The following is a 16,214-nucleotide window of genomic DNA, read 5'->3' as shown; positions in this document are numbered from 1 at the left end:
TATTTTGGCGCAATTTTGTTTCAAGTTGCTGTAGCCCAGCTAGAGACAAACAGTGCAGAGATCTTCAAAATGCAGACTGAGGAGTCATAATTAGCTGTAAACACCAAGAAGCTGCTCTTCTGTCGCGCCTCATTAGGGCGCCACAGCTCGCAGGCTGCCCGTTCCAGCAGGTTCAGGCATTTCTAAGGTGAGGTCCTTAATTCACCAGGATGCTCCCCGGAGGAACTTCAGCAGCAGAACACAATGACACTGGGGGCGCTATGGGGCAGAAGGACTTAGCACATATTTTTTTAAATGGGCGTCCATACTGGTTAGCTGTGTGATGCAATATAAGAGTGTGTGTGTGAAAGTGTGTACGAGAATGCGTGTGTGTGTGCGTGTGTCAGCGTTCACATGTGCGGCCATAGGTGTGTGCATGTTGGAGGATTGCACATATGAGCAAGCAAGCATCCATCTTCAATTCCCCCAAATATACTGTCAGTATATTGTATTTTCCTAATCAATTTGCCCTAAATTTCAATGTTATTAGTCTTTTAAATGCCATGTTTAATAGCACTTATAAAATGAGCAAAAATTTTAAGAAATAAAAAAAAATGTACACACCAAGACTGCTGAGGTTAACAGAGTGACATGTCCTCTTGCCATGTAGGATTTTATTGATACTCGAAAAAATATTTGCCTTTGTTTGCCTTTAACCTTGTACAACCTGCCTGAGAATGGCTGCAGATACATGAGCACAGAGCACCGAAAGCAGCATCCTCAGTGAAGGACCAAGTCAGGGAGACACGCCATTTGTTGAGATGAGTGCTCAGAAGACAGTGCAGTGCCAATTAAGCCGATAAAAAACCTCAGTAAAGTATTCTAGCCACTCAGCTAACCTCTCATCTACTGCAATGTTTACACACATGAGTATGAATCAAAACAGAGATGCCATTGGATCCTTCTATGCTGGCAGAGAAATCCACACCGAGAGGCCGGCACTCAGCGGACTGCTCACCACAGAGGCTGGGCTTGCTTTGCCAGTGCTGATACCATGGGAAGGCAGCATATTGACTTAAGGCAACCCAGAGGATTCTCGTGCATTTAAATGCCCTTGAAGTGAACCTGCTATGTGGTTTTAATCTGTCCTACATGTAACTCCTCTCGTTTTAACATGCACAGAAAACATTATGCAACAAGCCATCACATTAGCCTCATTCCAACTACTTCTTTATTTATCTTTTAACCACTAAATACCAAAGAAACAAAAAATATACGTAGCATTTTCTATAAAGTATGAAGATGTACTATTAGACATAGGATGACTCTGTAAACATCTACCTGAACGTCATACGAACTGGAAACATCCAGGTATCCCAAAGGGAGCCACGACATCACGTGAACGACATTAGATTCAGTCACAGTCCCGTACAGACTCCGGTAGGGAGCTAAGTCCGGCTCAGAAAGACGCTTTAGAAAATGACTCTGTTGGAAAGACGACAAGCTAAACAGAAGGTTATGTACTATTCCGCTTCAGAGTGAGGTAAATGGAAACAGTTCAAAGCAAATTTTACAAATCATAACGAAATTTAAAACTTGCATTTTAAAAAGATATTTTCACTGCAGTTGGATACCAAACTGCAACGTACATACACTAAATTACCATATGAGGATTGGAGGAGAGTGTTCGCGTCTTCAGATGTGGACAGCCGTTCACATACAATTGCATTTGGGCCATAAAATAATTCACTCCACGTGTTTCATTTTTTGCAATGTATGCGGTCATTTTCATAGAAAATAACCGCAAACGTCACGTGTTTCCCTACAGAATGACATATATGAATTATTCCAAATAATTATCATATGAGGATTGGAGGTGATTGCTCATCGTTTACCCGCAGCTCGCAGCCTGTAACGATGTCAGATTCTACGAGAGGCGTATCCGCTTTTAACGCCCCGCTCACTTTATTAATAACTTGCACGAGGACGTAAATCGTCTTAATGTCATGCAACCAGCGACATTTAATTGCATTGGCCAATGTATCTGCTGTTCAAACAGGATGTAGATAAATCACTGCCTTTTCTTTATGCATAATTTTAGAACCGGTCCCAGTACACCTAAATGTTGATTTATTTAATCGTGGTGTAATATCCAACTAAGAAAAAACTAAACTAAATTTTTAAAGAAGGCATTTTATGTAATTTGGCCATAAACAGCAAATCGAATGCATGGCAATTGCCGCATTACTATACATTTTAAAGCAAGTCGGGAGCTGCGCTCAGCACAGCCGGGGCCAATGATACCAACGCCAGTTGTTTAAGGAAAGGGAAATAATTCAGGCCAATTATTTCTTAAAGCGGCAGCTGGCATTTATGAAGTACCCTCACCACTCAAGCGTATCATAAGAAGTGCATGGAAACACAAAGGCATAAAGGGGCTTCTTATGCATCCCCAAACCTAAAAACTTAACACACTTTTTATTTAAAAAGCACATTGCTTACTGAACGATTTCGCACTTTGTGCTGCGGTTATGAGGAGCTCTTACCTTTCACTATACAGCCAGATGTGAATGCGCGCTGTGTCCGCTATAACGTATCGCACCCTGACCTTTCTCTTGTAATTAGTTCTGTGGTATAAATTCAAACACGTATTTATCTCAATTTTCATTTTCCATTTTCTTTTTTTTAAGTTAATATTCGTGAGGATTATGCTTACACAGAGATAGTATGGTCATTTATAAAACGTGATTTACACTCCAGACACGAACATTTAAATACTTAATAAGTTAATACGTTACTCGTAATTAAATGTGGTAAAAATCAGTTTTGCGGTGACGAGTGGTATAGAAAGTAAGGCAGACCTCGGATACTAATAAGTTTCTAAATAAGGAGCAGAGCTTACTTTCAAATATGTGCTGAATAGGCGGGAAACTCCCCATAAATTATTAAATTAACAAGTAAATAAATGCATATATTCAGCACGGAACTTCAGTTGTTTCTGTAATTGTAACAGCATCCAAGCGAACAGGCGTTTGCAGACAGAATCAGCACACAGCGAGAGTAATAACATGTTAATAAAACGTATGCGTTCTATGGCGCCTTCTTCTTTTGGAAAAATTACCATTTTTGAAACTCTGGATTAATTGTTTCTCCAATATCGTATCAGAGAATGTATGATGACGTTTCGCTATTCTTGTATTCAGTAGACTTAGTTTTATTCCCAATGTCAAATAAAGACGCTGCATAAAAGCACTTCGCTTTTATTGGATATTTTAAGGATAATAAATTAACGTCAACTTAAATTTGAGATGAAGGACTCGATATTATATCGATTACGCCGGTTTATAAAATGTTTATAAAAAGTTACAGCCTATATACACAGTAATAACAACGTATTTATTTAAGTAGAGATTTAATCTGTGGTATATTGTCGGATGGCTGAATGAAACATCTATTCGAGGAATACATTTGACTATTGCTGTCTATCCTGCGCATATCAGATCCGCTACGTCTGAATGCTGTAATTCCCAAGAGTTATATTAAATCGCATTACCCATGTCAACTGCCATAATTTATCTATATTATTTAAAATTAAAAACATCAAAGGGGGAAAACAAGAACGCAATATTTAGAACGTTTTAATCCGTATCTGCAAGTTGTCTTTTCAAAGTGATCGAAAGACCAGTGGAATGAAATCCATACCAGTGATACGGCAGTTGCCAAAATCTACAACACTGCGATTAACAGGTTGATGTTTTCTCCAAGAAGACCGAAACGAATAATAATAGGCCGATAACCTTTTTTTCAGGTGCTCTGAGTGGTCAAACACGTCTGGTCAAAAAACTTAACCAATCATGTCAGTTACTGAGCCTTCAAACGAGGCATTCCAGTAATATTACGACCATACAGAAATCCTGACTTAAAATACCTGTATACAAAAGTAGTAAACAAGAGGGGTGCATAAACACGGCGAGGTGGGAGGGTTATGGATGTTAAGTTAGCCTGAGATCTGGAAATACGTTTCCTACACCTTTAAGGAGGTTTCGCTGCTAAATCCGTCGTGACTACAGTGCGTCAGTTTAAGAATTCCACTGACGATTTGTTCTTGAGTATTTCTACATCCTCGAGGCTATTGTGAGATTGGGAACCACATGTGTGTAATCTTTTTCAATCCATCTGCATTCAGTCATTTGCAAACATTTATTGCAGCCACTTTGTAGTCCTGCGATATTTAAAAGCATCAGGAAGCAACCGCAAAATGCACAAGAGTGGCGGATGGCCTACGATCTAGATATTTACACATAAAAAATCATGGGACAATTGTATACCTGAATACTTGTTGACAAGTTCATCTAAAACTGGGCATAATATTCATGAAGATTTGATGTCACCCGCGCGTGCATTTGATGAACCGTCGGATTACTTGATAATGTAAGAAAAATAAAAAATGCATACTTGTGTATATTAAACAGTATTCATAATACACATTATCCCAAATACCATTTCGATTTTCTCCTGCTGAAGGGCTCAGGTGAGCTGAGCGGCAGCACCAAATGTCTTACTTACGCCGCTGAAGTCGAAAAGAGCACGTCTAACCACTTCAGTAAGGAAAGCAGTAGTTCACAATCAAATCGGAGCTTCTGTGACTGCTAAGACATACTATCTACTGAAAACCAGACATTCACTATAAAAGTATATCTACGCTGGAAAGGAATCATTATTCACATTTTTAAAATAATCTGAACCGTTATGTAAACCGTTCAGTTATAATGTGAAAGACCTGCCAGGGAACTCCGACGCAATTGCAACGCGAGGACGCAGTATTAGCATGAAACACATTTCAGAATCACCTATATCAATAATGTAAGAATCTCTCATACCGCAGTACTTAAGTTAAAAGAACACTGTATAGCATCTGTATGATTAAATAATGTCGCATAACACTGGGGAGTACGGAGAATTATGGCTTCAAAAATAAAACACGTTTTTGGAAAGTAATGAAAGCAACATGGATCACTACAAACGACAAAAATGATAATCTAGAGATCCATGATGTAAGACGCCCTGTCCCGCAAATCAACCGAAATAATTTAGCAAAAAAAATGTAATTATGTTTAAAAGACGAAATCAAAGCTGCAACAATCACAGAATTAAGTCTTAGTCTTAGGTTGCCTTATATTTATACGTAACATCACTAGTATGCAAATATTTTCTTGACAGTAAACATTATAAACAGTAAATATTTTCAAATAAAAATAAATTTCCCCATGCAAGTGATGTACTTAATAGAATATAGCGCTCATCATGCAAACCAGAAACAGCGCAGTTTCAACCGATGCATATTTCAAAAAACAAGATCTTAGATCAGACTTATCTTGTTTTTTGTAGAACAATACACACATTAATATATAAAAAATTTAATTACTTGTGAGTTAAGGCTTCATTGAGCACTTTACAAAAACAATAAAATCAATGTTCAAACCCGTGGAAGAAAGGATGTCAAGGTTTCGTTTTTAGCGAGAAGCATCCTTTAAAGGCTAACCCTAACCCTACAAAGAAAAAGACTTCTAAGCGGTCCGCTGATTGGAAACAGCTACCATTTACGGGACATTTTCTATCCTCTGTTTTACTGGACTATGTCATTTTAACAAAGTTCATAACATTAATTAAAATATGATTTCAACCATACTCTTGGCCAATAAGCACTAAACCAATTAATTATATAAACGGGATAGATTAACACACACAAGAAAAACTATATATATATATATATATATATATATATATATATATATACACACACACACACACACACACACACACACACACACACACACATAGAGAGCGAGAAAGAGAGAGAGAGAGATCACAGAAATAAATGTGTGTTGACAAGTTCATAGACATACACGTATGTCTATAATTTACAAAGGTTATCATCACGATTACTGTTATAGGTGCTAATTTGCGTTTATTTACGATCATTAAGCTATAGCCTAATAAATGCATCTAGTTCGCTGTCACACAAACATGTGCCATCACCCTGCTACCTGCATGCTAGACACATTGAATGCCAGATGATTAAACCACTGAGTCTGGTAAGGTACGCGGATCATACAAGGGACCTGCCATCAGCCACTGTTGGTATCTTAATAAATTATAATTTAATTGGCTGGCTCCATGTATGCATTGATTTCGGCAAAAGCTGCTGAAAGTTGAATTCAGACAGTGGAGCCGCCAGTAATTGCTCAAGACATGGAGATGGGGGCTGGGCTGGGGTAGCCATGTATAAATAGTGTGATCTCCAAAACACAGACATAATAGCAAGAGTGATCTAACCTTCTACATCCCGATATTACCGCTTTCACAACTGAACAAGGGAACGACTAATCTTTAGCAAATTTTAAGTGGATTTCTGTGATCAGGACCACTAAACAGCCATGGAAGAACTTACAGCTTTCGTTTCCAAATCTTTCGACCAGAAAACCAAGGAGAGCAGCAAGGAGAGTATCACGTACAGGGAAGTTTTGGAGAGTGGCTTAGCGCGAGCCAGGGAACTGGGGAACTCGGAGACCAATCTTCAGGACATTACTGAGACCAGCAACCACTGTCCTGTACACCTATTCAAAGAACACGTCGAACTGGAAAAGGAAAAACTGAAGGAGTTTAATGTTTCAAGAGCTTCTGAAGGTAAGTTTATTGTCGCTAGCGTTTATTTTTTGTTACGATTTCCGCGGAGCGATGCAATAAAAATGGATAACGCTGAACACCGAGTAATGTCCTCCTGTGCACAAATCGGTACTGATTTTTGTATATGGGCAGTTATCCGCATCAAATATTTAATCATGCGACACAGAAGTGAAAGGATTTGACGGTAACGAATTCAGCGTCTTTATTGTAAGTCAGACGTTCTGTATATTTTCAGACATGCGTGTTGTGTAGTTTTTTCCACATATGCTACCGTACGTAATATCTATATTGTTCACCGCAATACCGTAATGACGTGATTATTATATCTAAATGTGTATTGTTTCTGGATTAAACGGATTGTGTTGTTAATTAACTAACAAATTATGTTGCGGTACAAACGGAATACGCCTGTACATGCAATGACATATGAGAGCGAAGCTTCATACAGGCCACAAAAATATCACATAATATCTCAAATTACTATAATAAGATACTTCCAATGCAAATTTAGAATGTTAAAAAGATACAAATATTTCACATTTATCATGTCAGGTTGGAGATACAACAAAATGTTCAGGTTTGTAAAATATCAGAAGTTAGAGAATTCTTAAATAGGTGAATACAATTTTTCACTGCATTTACGCTGAAATCAAACAAACACACACCAAACAAACACACCGTAAGGTTCAGTTAGTTATAAACTGCATGAACGCGTTGGTGACAGTAGCCAAGAACACTTACAATAAATACAGGTTTATATATATCCAACACACACAAACACTGGCAGAATATATGTATGTATTAATAAATGAGTAAATAATTAGGCTATATAACAGAAACATATTGAAAGTTCATGAAAGTTCATGAGATTATCAATTATAACAAACGTTATTAATGTGTTTTTGGATCATTTAAACAGCTCTGTGACCTTATGCATTTCATATAAGCATAATATTTATTATATTTAAACCAACTTGGAGTGTTTCCATATCCACTTGGAAGTAAATACGAGCTGTTTACGCTTTCTATTTAATTTTCGCTAATTTGTATACGATTGAATTGGACCTTCTGCCTGGACACCTACAATATTCTACATCTTTTCAATTAACTCGGCGTAAAATGGATCCATATTAAGGCGAGTTACATTTCTGGTTGCACAGGAGACCTGGGAGCCGTTAAATGGCACACTATATCGTACTCTGCTTATATCGTAAATCGTAAATGCTGTCGATCACATTATTTTGTTCTAACAGTTCTGGAACAGCTACACTAAGACGCGGTTAATTCCACGTACATAGTTCATGGAGCAGCAACAGATTCGTATAACTGCAGAGCAGGGAAAGGAACCTTTTCAGCGTAGGCCTTTGTCTCATGCGCCAAACTGAAGGGGTACTTTTAAAATGTGGTCTGCTCACATAGGGATATATGAATGCAAGGAGAAGAAGGAGGAAGTGAAATCCGAGGATGAAGATGCACAAAGCAAACTGAAACAGAGACGGAGTAGAACAAATTTTACCTTGGAGCAACTGAACGAATTGGAAAGACTGTTTGATGAGACCCACTACCCAGATGCCTTCATGAGAGAAGAGCTGAGCCAAAGGCTGGGACTGTCGGAAGCCAGAGTGCAGGTAAGACCCGCTAACGGTGGGTCTTTAATCGGCAATATTTAATCATCTAAGCGAAATTTTAACGGAGATAAACAAATGATATGAACCTCTCACCCGTCTCGCCTTTATGGGCTATTAAAATGCAGATTTTTACACTGAAGGTCCCTGATTAACTACAACGTCAGAAGACTAATATTCTTGTGTAACTTTTTGTGAATGTATATATTTATTATTATTATTTAAAACATTTTGAATCATATATTCTGGCAGAATTTGAGTAACATGAATTTTAAATCAATATCTTGACTATATCACACACACGCACACACACACAGACACAAACAACCATTGATGTCCACATATCGATACATCAAAAACCGAATTTTAAATACGCAGATTTTAAACGAGTGACATATACAATGTCGATATTGGATTATCTCGTATATTCACAAATTTCTCACTTTTATATTCCAAAATATGTCAATACAACAATGCTCATAACAGTGGATCAAATGTAAATAAATTAACGTTAAATTAGACTTATGTTTAATTAAGTTTCGTTCCGCCAGACTCGACACACTTTTCCCCGCCTTCTTTCTCAATGAATAAAAATTTTAGAAGCTTTACATATTATAATTATTTATTGATCAAAACAATATATCGTATTATTATGACCAAATACAACTAGACACGTTAAGATAGAGATTTGCGAGAAATAACAGGTCCAAGTCAGATTTCGCTATTTGTTCTCTACATACATCAATAAGGTTCAAATGTGAATCACCCAAAGGTTTAAATGCACATCCAAAATCACATAGCATACCCATTTATAATAATGTCGCAGCCCTGAGAGGAATGCACATTCAAGGTTTAAAAGTCAGAAATATAAAACTTCAAGTAATAGCTGAATAGGATTAAAACATTTCACGGTGAATGAAAAATATGTATATTGGATTTTAATTGTATCTTATTTGAGTGCATATTTCTGTTTTTCACCTATTTTTCACATTTATAACAAATACAGCGGCTGCATTTTCTGTAGGATACGGTTAGTTTTCATTCGAGTTTAGTCAATTTTTTTGCAAAATATAAATAAAAAAATAAGCAACAATGTACTGCATTTTTAAAGTTGATCCTTAACAGCTAAATTCACAAGAAAGTTACTCGTGTACAGCAGATAGATTCAACCACATCATTAAAATTAATGAAGAGATTGAACTACTGCTGCAGGGGACACCGTCTTGTGTCACTCACCTCATTTTCTCGAACGTTATCTTTGTAATATCTGCCAATGGTTTGATATACTGTTCCCATAAAAATGTATTAGAAATAATTCAATTTTGCCGTAACTCCTTCAGTAGAATATCGCACGGGTGGCAGTTAATGGGAAGAGAAAGCAATGGCGGAAGCCCGTTTGACAGCTTGCAAGTGCGAGATATATAAAATTATTGTTGGACGCAGAGATGAAATAAAGCTTATTATGAACTGCACGAAAAAGGTTTTAGTCAGGGAACACACAGCATAACCATTAAATATATATTCCGTCGGAAAATAGACCTTCCGCGTGTGAGAGGCAGAGAGCCTTGGTAGACACTTTTTAAAATACCACGATGTTTTCCAGAAGTCGCTGAGGGACATATTAGTTTAACTGGAAATCTATTGTAAACAAATTGGAAGAGGTGTGGTGGATAGCAGATATTAACCTATATTTTAGTGTTCTACAGAAATCCCACACCGGCCAGCTGTCAAGGACCTAATTGAAAGTTATGAGACCTTGGTGAGGGGCAGGCAGTAATTCAATTACGACTAATATCTTTTGCTTTCTAGTGCAGAGCTAAATTAAATGTCATTATTCACTGTCTCTGATAAAAATCAAAAGGAAATTAGATTAGAGTATTTGTGAAGCGCATCATTGAGTGGTCCTTAATGAAGAAATAACTGTCTAAACCAGTGTAGTTCACTTTACTTAGCATATTCGTTAATAATTGGAATTGATCTTCAGTTTGATTTATGAGTTACAGAGGTCAAAATATTTGTTTAAAAACCTTCACGTAAATATTGTTCATAGGATGTGTAATAGTTACAGAAGAACTATAACCACGAGTCATAATATAAGTTCCTTTAAAAAAAAAAAAAAAAAAGCGGCAAAAATACTTGAAAATACATTGAAATACTTTTGGACGTATGGGTTTACTGTTACACACTGTAAATGTTTAAAAATTCTGATCAGCGCTTATCAAGTATATAAATGGATATACGCCTGTATGTCTGTTTTCGGTGAATACTTAACAATCGCCCAGCATTCACTTGTCCACGAAACATTATTTCAATGATAAAGGCACAAATGTTGCCTCCCTGGCCCCTGCAAACAGAAGTCTTTTAAGCTTGCTTGGTTAAATGTCCGCGCCACTTCTTACGGCCTTGTAAATGATCATCATTATAAAGCGGTCATAAGCATCAAGATAGTTTACTACACTCAGTTATATACACTATGTTCTAAATGATAAACATAAATGTTGCCAAGGAAACACCACTTTTACCGTTTTATATCTTGTATCCTGTTTTAAAGTTTTAACAGTTTAAACGTCCAAGGAAACAATACAGTACTGACGCATATACATTCAAGTAATATAACCATAACTCTTTCATACAGAATATAAACATGCACATATATACACACATACTATACGTCATGCAACATCAAAATCACACGACCCAAATTTTTGCAGTTTCTTTTATTTGACTGGATAAATGAATATTTAATAAAAAGCGATTGTTGTCATTCCGCGCTTGCATGACTAATGTTTATATTTTATAGTTTCTACGCGTACTTGGATTTTCTTGACAAAGCCAGCAGTCCAGATGAAAGATGACTGTCGACATTCGCTTACGTTTTCAATGTTTATTTTTCAGGTTTGGTTTCAAAACAGAAGAGCTAAATGTAGAAAGCAAGAAAATCAAATGCACAAAGGTATACCACTATGACTTCTGTAAATGTTTAATTGTTAATCCGAATGGTTTCATTAAAATACGCATCGTAAATCTCAGTTTTTATTGAACCATAGTCTCGGATAAACGACATCTGTTTTTGAGCAGTGTCAAGCTGCAGTGTTCACGCTAAAAAGACAGTGAAAGCAGTTCCTTAATTCTTTCTTTGGGAGACGTAATGCATTAGCACACAGGACCCTGAGCTGCATGCGTACATTCATGTCCCCGTTGGACAGCTTAATAAATCGCACCTTATTATATTTTCCGCTAACTTTCATTATTTCCCCAGGTGTTATCCTAGGAACCGCCAGCCACTTAGACGCGTGCAGAGTCGCGCCCTACGTGAATATGGGAGCGCTCAGGATGCCATTTCAACAGGTAAACCGCATTACTTCGCGGTTATTTTATAATAATCTCACGCAAAATTCGCAGAATAAAAATTACCAGGTTCTTCAAGAAGGTGGAACGTATTGTGTTATACAGTATAAAAAAATATTCGTTATTGCGAATACGAGTATGCAATGGCGTAGGAGAGAGTCTGAGGTTGCGGGGGACACAACTTAATGTACATAACGATCTGATTATTGGGGGATGAATAAAGCCAAGTTAAATATTGGGGGAGAGGGGGAGACATCACCCCGGCTCCCCGTTCCTATTCCCCTGCGAATGTGATACAGCTGTTAAAAATATTTCGCATATTCGCTATATAAAATGATCGATTAATAACTACATTTTCTAAGATAAGCAGGCTTAGTTTTTTGATATTGTAATGTTTGAAATGTCACCTGTTAAGCTCTAAGAGGAACACTAGCTAACTATTAAACATATGAGTTAATTTCCAAAAATCGTATAAATTGATGAAAGGTTTTTCAAACACTGATACCGGTGACAGCTGCATTGTAACAGAAATATCTTCGGAACAACCACAGAGAAAAGGGGATTTACTTTAGGAAAAAAAATAGAAAAGAACACGAAAGCATTAGTGAAAAAAATTTAAAGTATGAAGCACAATTTAAACATTTTCACCTCATGTTTTCCTAATTTGAGTTTTCAGGATATCATTTGCAAGAATTTTAACATTATAGAAAACCACCAAGCCAGCTGACACTCACAGTTATAACCCTAAGATCCTACAGAACAGTTATTAGGGTTATTATATGTCATCTCTTGTTAATTACATGGGGGTGGGTGGGGGGATTTGCGAATTATTTAGGGGACTCAGTGTAGATTCTCCTTTTAACTTATGATGGAAACAGGACTGTTTAACTACAGAGAAAAAAAGTGACCATAATTAAACCAATAGAAAAACAAGTCAAGTAAGATAAAACATATTACAAAGTAGATGGAGTTCCTGGCTACTTGGGGGCTGGGGGAGGGGGGCAGCCGTAGGCTGGGAACGCGCTCAGACACCTGTGGGTGGCACTGGTGGTGGACAGTACTGCTCATTGCCACAGAATCCTGTTTCTACTGGCACTGCACAGCCCAGTGAACCACAGCTCAGGTCTGCCTCCATGTGAAAAAAACGGTTGTGTTCCAGATCAGTCATGAACAAAAGGAAAGTTTACAGGTCGTAATACAATTATAGCCACATGTGACTACTTTGCAGAATTCTGTTTTGATAAAATGTATTTTAGTTATTTGTTGTGACAAAATCAATTTAGAAATATTTTGCCATTTATTGCAAAACTGAACTTTCATTACAATTATGGAATAATGCACATTTTAACAGTTGCATGACATTAAAATATACCTGCTAAAAAGAGCGGCATTTCTCATCCTAAGGGAAAGGGGAATTCCTGTGTATCACACATGATGTCTTTTTTGCAAAATATATAATAGATGGTGCTGCAGAATTAAGTAAAATTATATAGATTTCATTTTTTGCTGAAAAAAGTATTTTTTAAATTATGACATTATGAACGTGGCCAGTTACTCGTCAGACCAGAAAATTTTGGAATACTTAGTTACTCTTAAACTTCATTCCAAACGCTAAGCAAACATTTTGATTACTGAAATCTAATTGCGATAAATTGTGATTTTTAGTATAACCAATGTCGAAATGCAGAAACAGATAATGTCCCCAAAGCCCGGGTGAACTACAACGTCACGGACTCTGAATTTCGCTGCTGTTGCTTGGTGTAGTGGTAGGACAGGTTGACTAAAGCCCGGGACTGTGCTCTCTCTTCAGGTACAGGCTCAGCTACAGCTGGACGGAGTAACACACTCTCACCCTCACCTGCACCCTCACCTGGCGGCCCATGCTCCTTACCTGATGTTCCCGCCCCCGCCCTTTGGACTACCAATCGCGTCACTGGCGGACTCGGCCTCGGCCGCAGCGGCCGTGGCGGCAGCTGCCAAGAGCAACAGCAAGAATTCAAGCATCGCTGACCTCCGACTCAAGGCAAGAAAGCACGCCGAGGCGCTGGGACTCTGACCCCCACGGGCATCTCTGCCACTCTGAACTCTGAATAATTGCTTCTCACACAAGACTCAACCTGTGAAAAGGCCATGACACTCACAGTTAAAACAAAACAAAAGAAAAAAGACAAAACTGTCACAAAACCAGCTGCCAAAACAACCACTTGTAGAAAAGGTAATGAAACGCCGGAAAAAAAAAATCACCTTTTACTTTTCGCCCAACAGGCAGGACTTCTTCAAGGCCAGTGGCTGTGTGCTTTCCGGCCACAGATCTCAGCCCCAGGATCGTACAAAAGTGTCTGGATGTCTATCTGAAATCTGCATTTAATATGAGAAGCCTTTTTAAAAATGGGCAAAAAAAAAACATGCAGAAAAAAAGATTCAACTAGAATGTCCCTGACATTTGTTGACAACCCATGTGGATGGAAAGGACACTGAGGCTTTGGATACTCAACCTTTGCAAATATGCCTGTTTGCCTCCAACCACTGTGTGTTCCTGCCTCTTGCCTAGTGCATGTGTCTGACTAGAGGAGAGACTCTTTGGGGCTGGGCCTCCTTTATAACTGATATATGTCCAACTATGTTAATCACTGCCATGAGATCCTTCCACTATATCTATCATCCTCTGCAAATATCTTCCATTCAGTTTCATTTTTTCTTTCTTTTGAGAATTACGCTGCGGAGACATAGAAAAGGAGTTATAGCACGGCTTTATTTCCAGCAAATTTAATCTGTCTCTGCTGCTCTCAAAGGAAACTTTTGTGTTGCTGTATTTCTGCTGGGCACGGGTCAGCAGGATTATTTCACGTATTACTCTCAACTTTGCGCTCTCCCCCCCCCCCCCTTTTTTTAATCGTTAAGCTCCGAGGAATGGAATGAAGGTAACCATTGCACTTCAGGTCTAATATCACATTGTTTACAAGTCACGTTATAAGCAGATGCTACTTCGTAATAAGGGACAACAAAGAGATGAATTTGGTTTGATAAAAACATTTAAAGGGGCAAAAGGGTAACTGCAATTATGTAATTTAGGGTATAAATTAAGAATCAGTTTGACTGAAATGCAAATGTGCAGTTAAGTGCAATACTGTAAATAGGAAAAGGGTCAAGACAGCAGTAAATTGCTAAAGAAAAAAAAAATCAGTTATTGGCACTGATATTAATGTGTTGAGTTTCTTTGCCAAACAAACGTTTTTTTAAAGAGATGTTAAATTGTATGAGTCCATACACATAATCCATATTCATGTGCCATAACTCAGTTTAGTTTGGATGATATCGACAGTTCTGTGCACATACAAAAACAACAATACCTTGTTGAGGTAGACAAGCACACTTTTGTTTCAGGGATCACTGATGGAAGCACTAGTCAATGGAACGGTTCCTAAATGACATCCGGTGTAAAGTATTGACGTGGGTGTAACCATTTCGAATTTCAATGTTTTATACGACTGAAGAAAGCCACAATTTCAGTCTAAATCTAAATATTTGCGTTTTAAACTATTTATAATAATAATAATAATAATAAACTCATAACACTTACAATGGCACAAAGACGTCATTGTCTGCACTAATTTTGTTATACAGCATTATTTTGAAATCCTTATTTTGTCAAACAATATTTAGAAAATTGCAAATTTATGATATTAACCTTATGTTTGGGGAATCATTTATTATTGCATGTGCAAGTGAAATGGATTATGATGTCAATACTTATTGCCTCCGACCTCTTCAGTAATGATCCCAATATTGTCTACCTCTAACAAAACATTAATAAATAAATGTGCAGCATTATCTTCTTTTCAATACTCATCTTTACAGTTCTTACACGATGTTTCAATTTTTACACTCATGGGTGTTTTTATTTATTTTTATGTTGAAAGTTTATAAATGAAAAAGTTTAATTATGAGTGTACATTTTTACATGGCTTTGCGTTTATTTTTATATATTGTTTTAATATTACTTTGAGACCGTTCCAACATAAAGTGACTGTTGTACATTGCTTGCATTGCATATAACAAGTGTGAATTTACAGACATTTCAGGGATGGTAACGACAATATTTTGGATTGTCAGCTTCTGATGATCTTCTTCAAACAACCTTATGTTAAGCACCACGGAAGTAAATATACCCCAGCTTCAGTTTATTATGTTCACTTCTTTATTTTTGTGAATTATGCAAGCATGCTGAAACATGATTCATCTTACGGCTTTGACACAATGATTTTTTTCCTGTTGATTCACACAATGAATGTACATCTTGTACAAGTAAACTATTAATAAAGTTATAAATATTTGTAATGCGGTTTTTAACATCTTATACTTATTTTAAGATCCACACTTAGGATTTTAAGATGCTATTAATGCAGTTTTTGGTTAATAAGTAAAGAAACATCTCAACATCTAGGAATTACAGCATTACAATGCATTTATTGCGTGGTCATTATGGACAGTCCACAGCCGACATATTGGTGGATCAATAGCAATATTAGTCTTATGCTGAAATTTTCTACAGTTTCCATGTCAACCGTCACAATT

At 37.2% G+C, this 16,214-nt stretch overlaps 1 protein-coding gene across 1 annotated transcript; it reads left to right on the top strand.

Moving 5' to 3' along the window:
• The first annotated feature begins 6,310 nt into the window (after positions 1–6,310).
• shox (short stature homeobox) lies at positions 6,311–15,977 on the top strand. Its single transcript, XM_048969716.1, has 6 exons — positions 6,311–6,666; positions 8,086–8,294; positions 11,187–11,244; positions 11,551–11,639; positions 13,450–13,662; positions 13,905–15,977. The coding sequence occupies exons 1-6, from the start codon at positions 6,417–6,419 to the stop codon at positions 13,992–13,994; spliced, it is 909 nt and encodes a 302-aa protein (XP_048825673.1). The 5' UTR covers positions 6,311–6,416; the 3' UTR covers positions 13,995–15,977.
• Positions 15,978–16,214: the final 237 nt, after the last annotated feature.

Source organism: Brienomyrus brachyistius, chromosome 1 (assembly GCF_023856365.1).
Source record: "Brienomyrus brachyistius isolate T26 chromosome 1, BBRACH_0.4, whole genome shotgun sequence".
NCBI classification, from domain to species: domain Eukaryota; kingdom Metazoa; phylum Chordata; class Actinopteri; order Osteoglossiformes; family Mormyridae; genus Brienomyrus; species Brienomyrus brachyistius.
The sequence above is the reverse complement of the archived record's forward strand: the minus strand, read 5'-3'. Positions and strand labels throughout refer to the sequence as shown.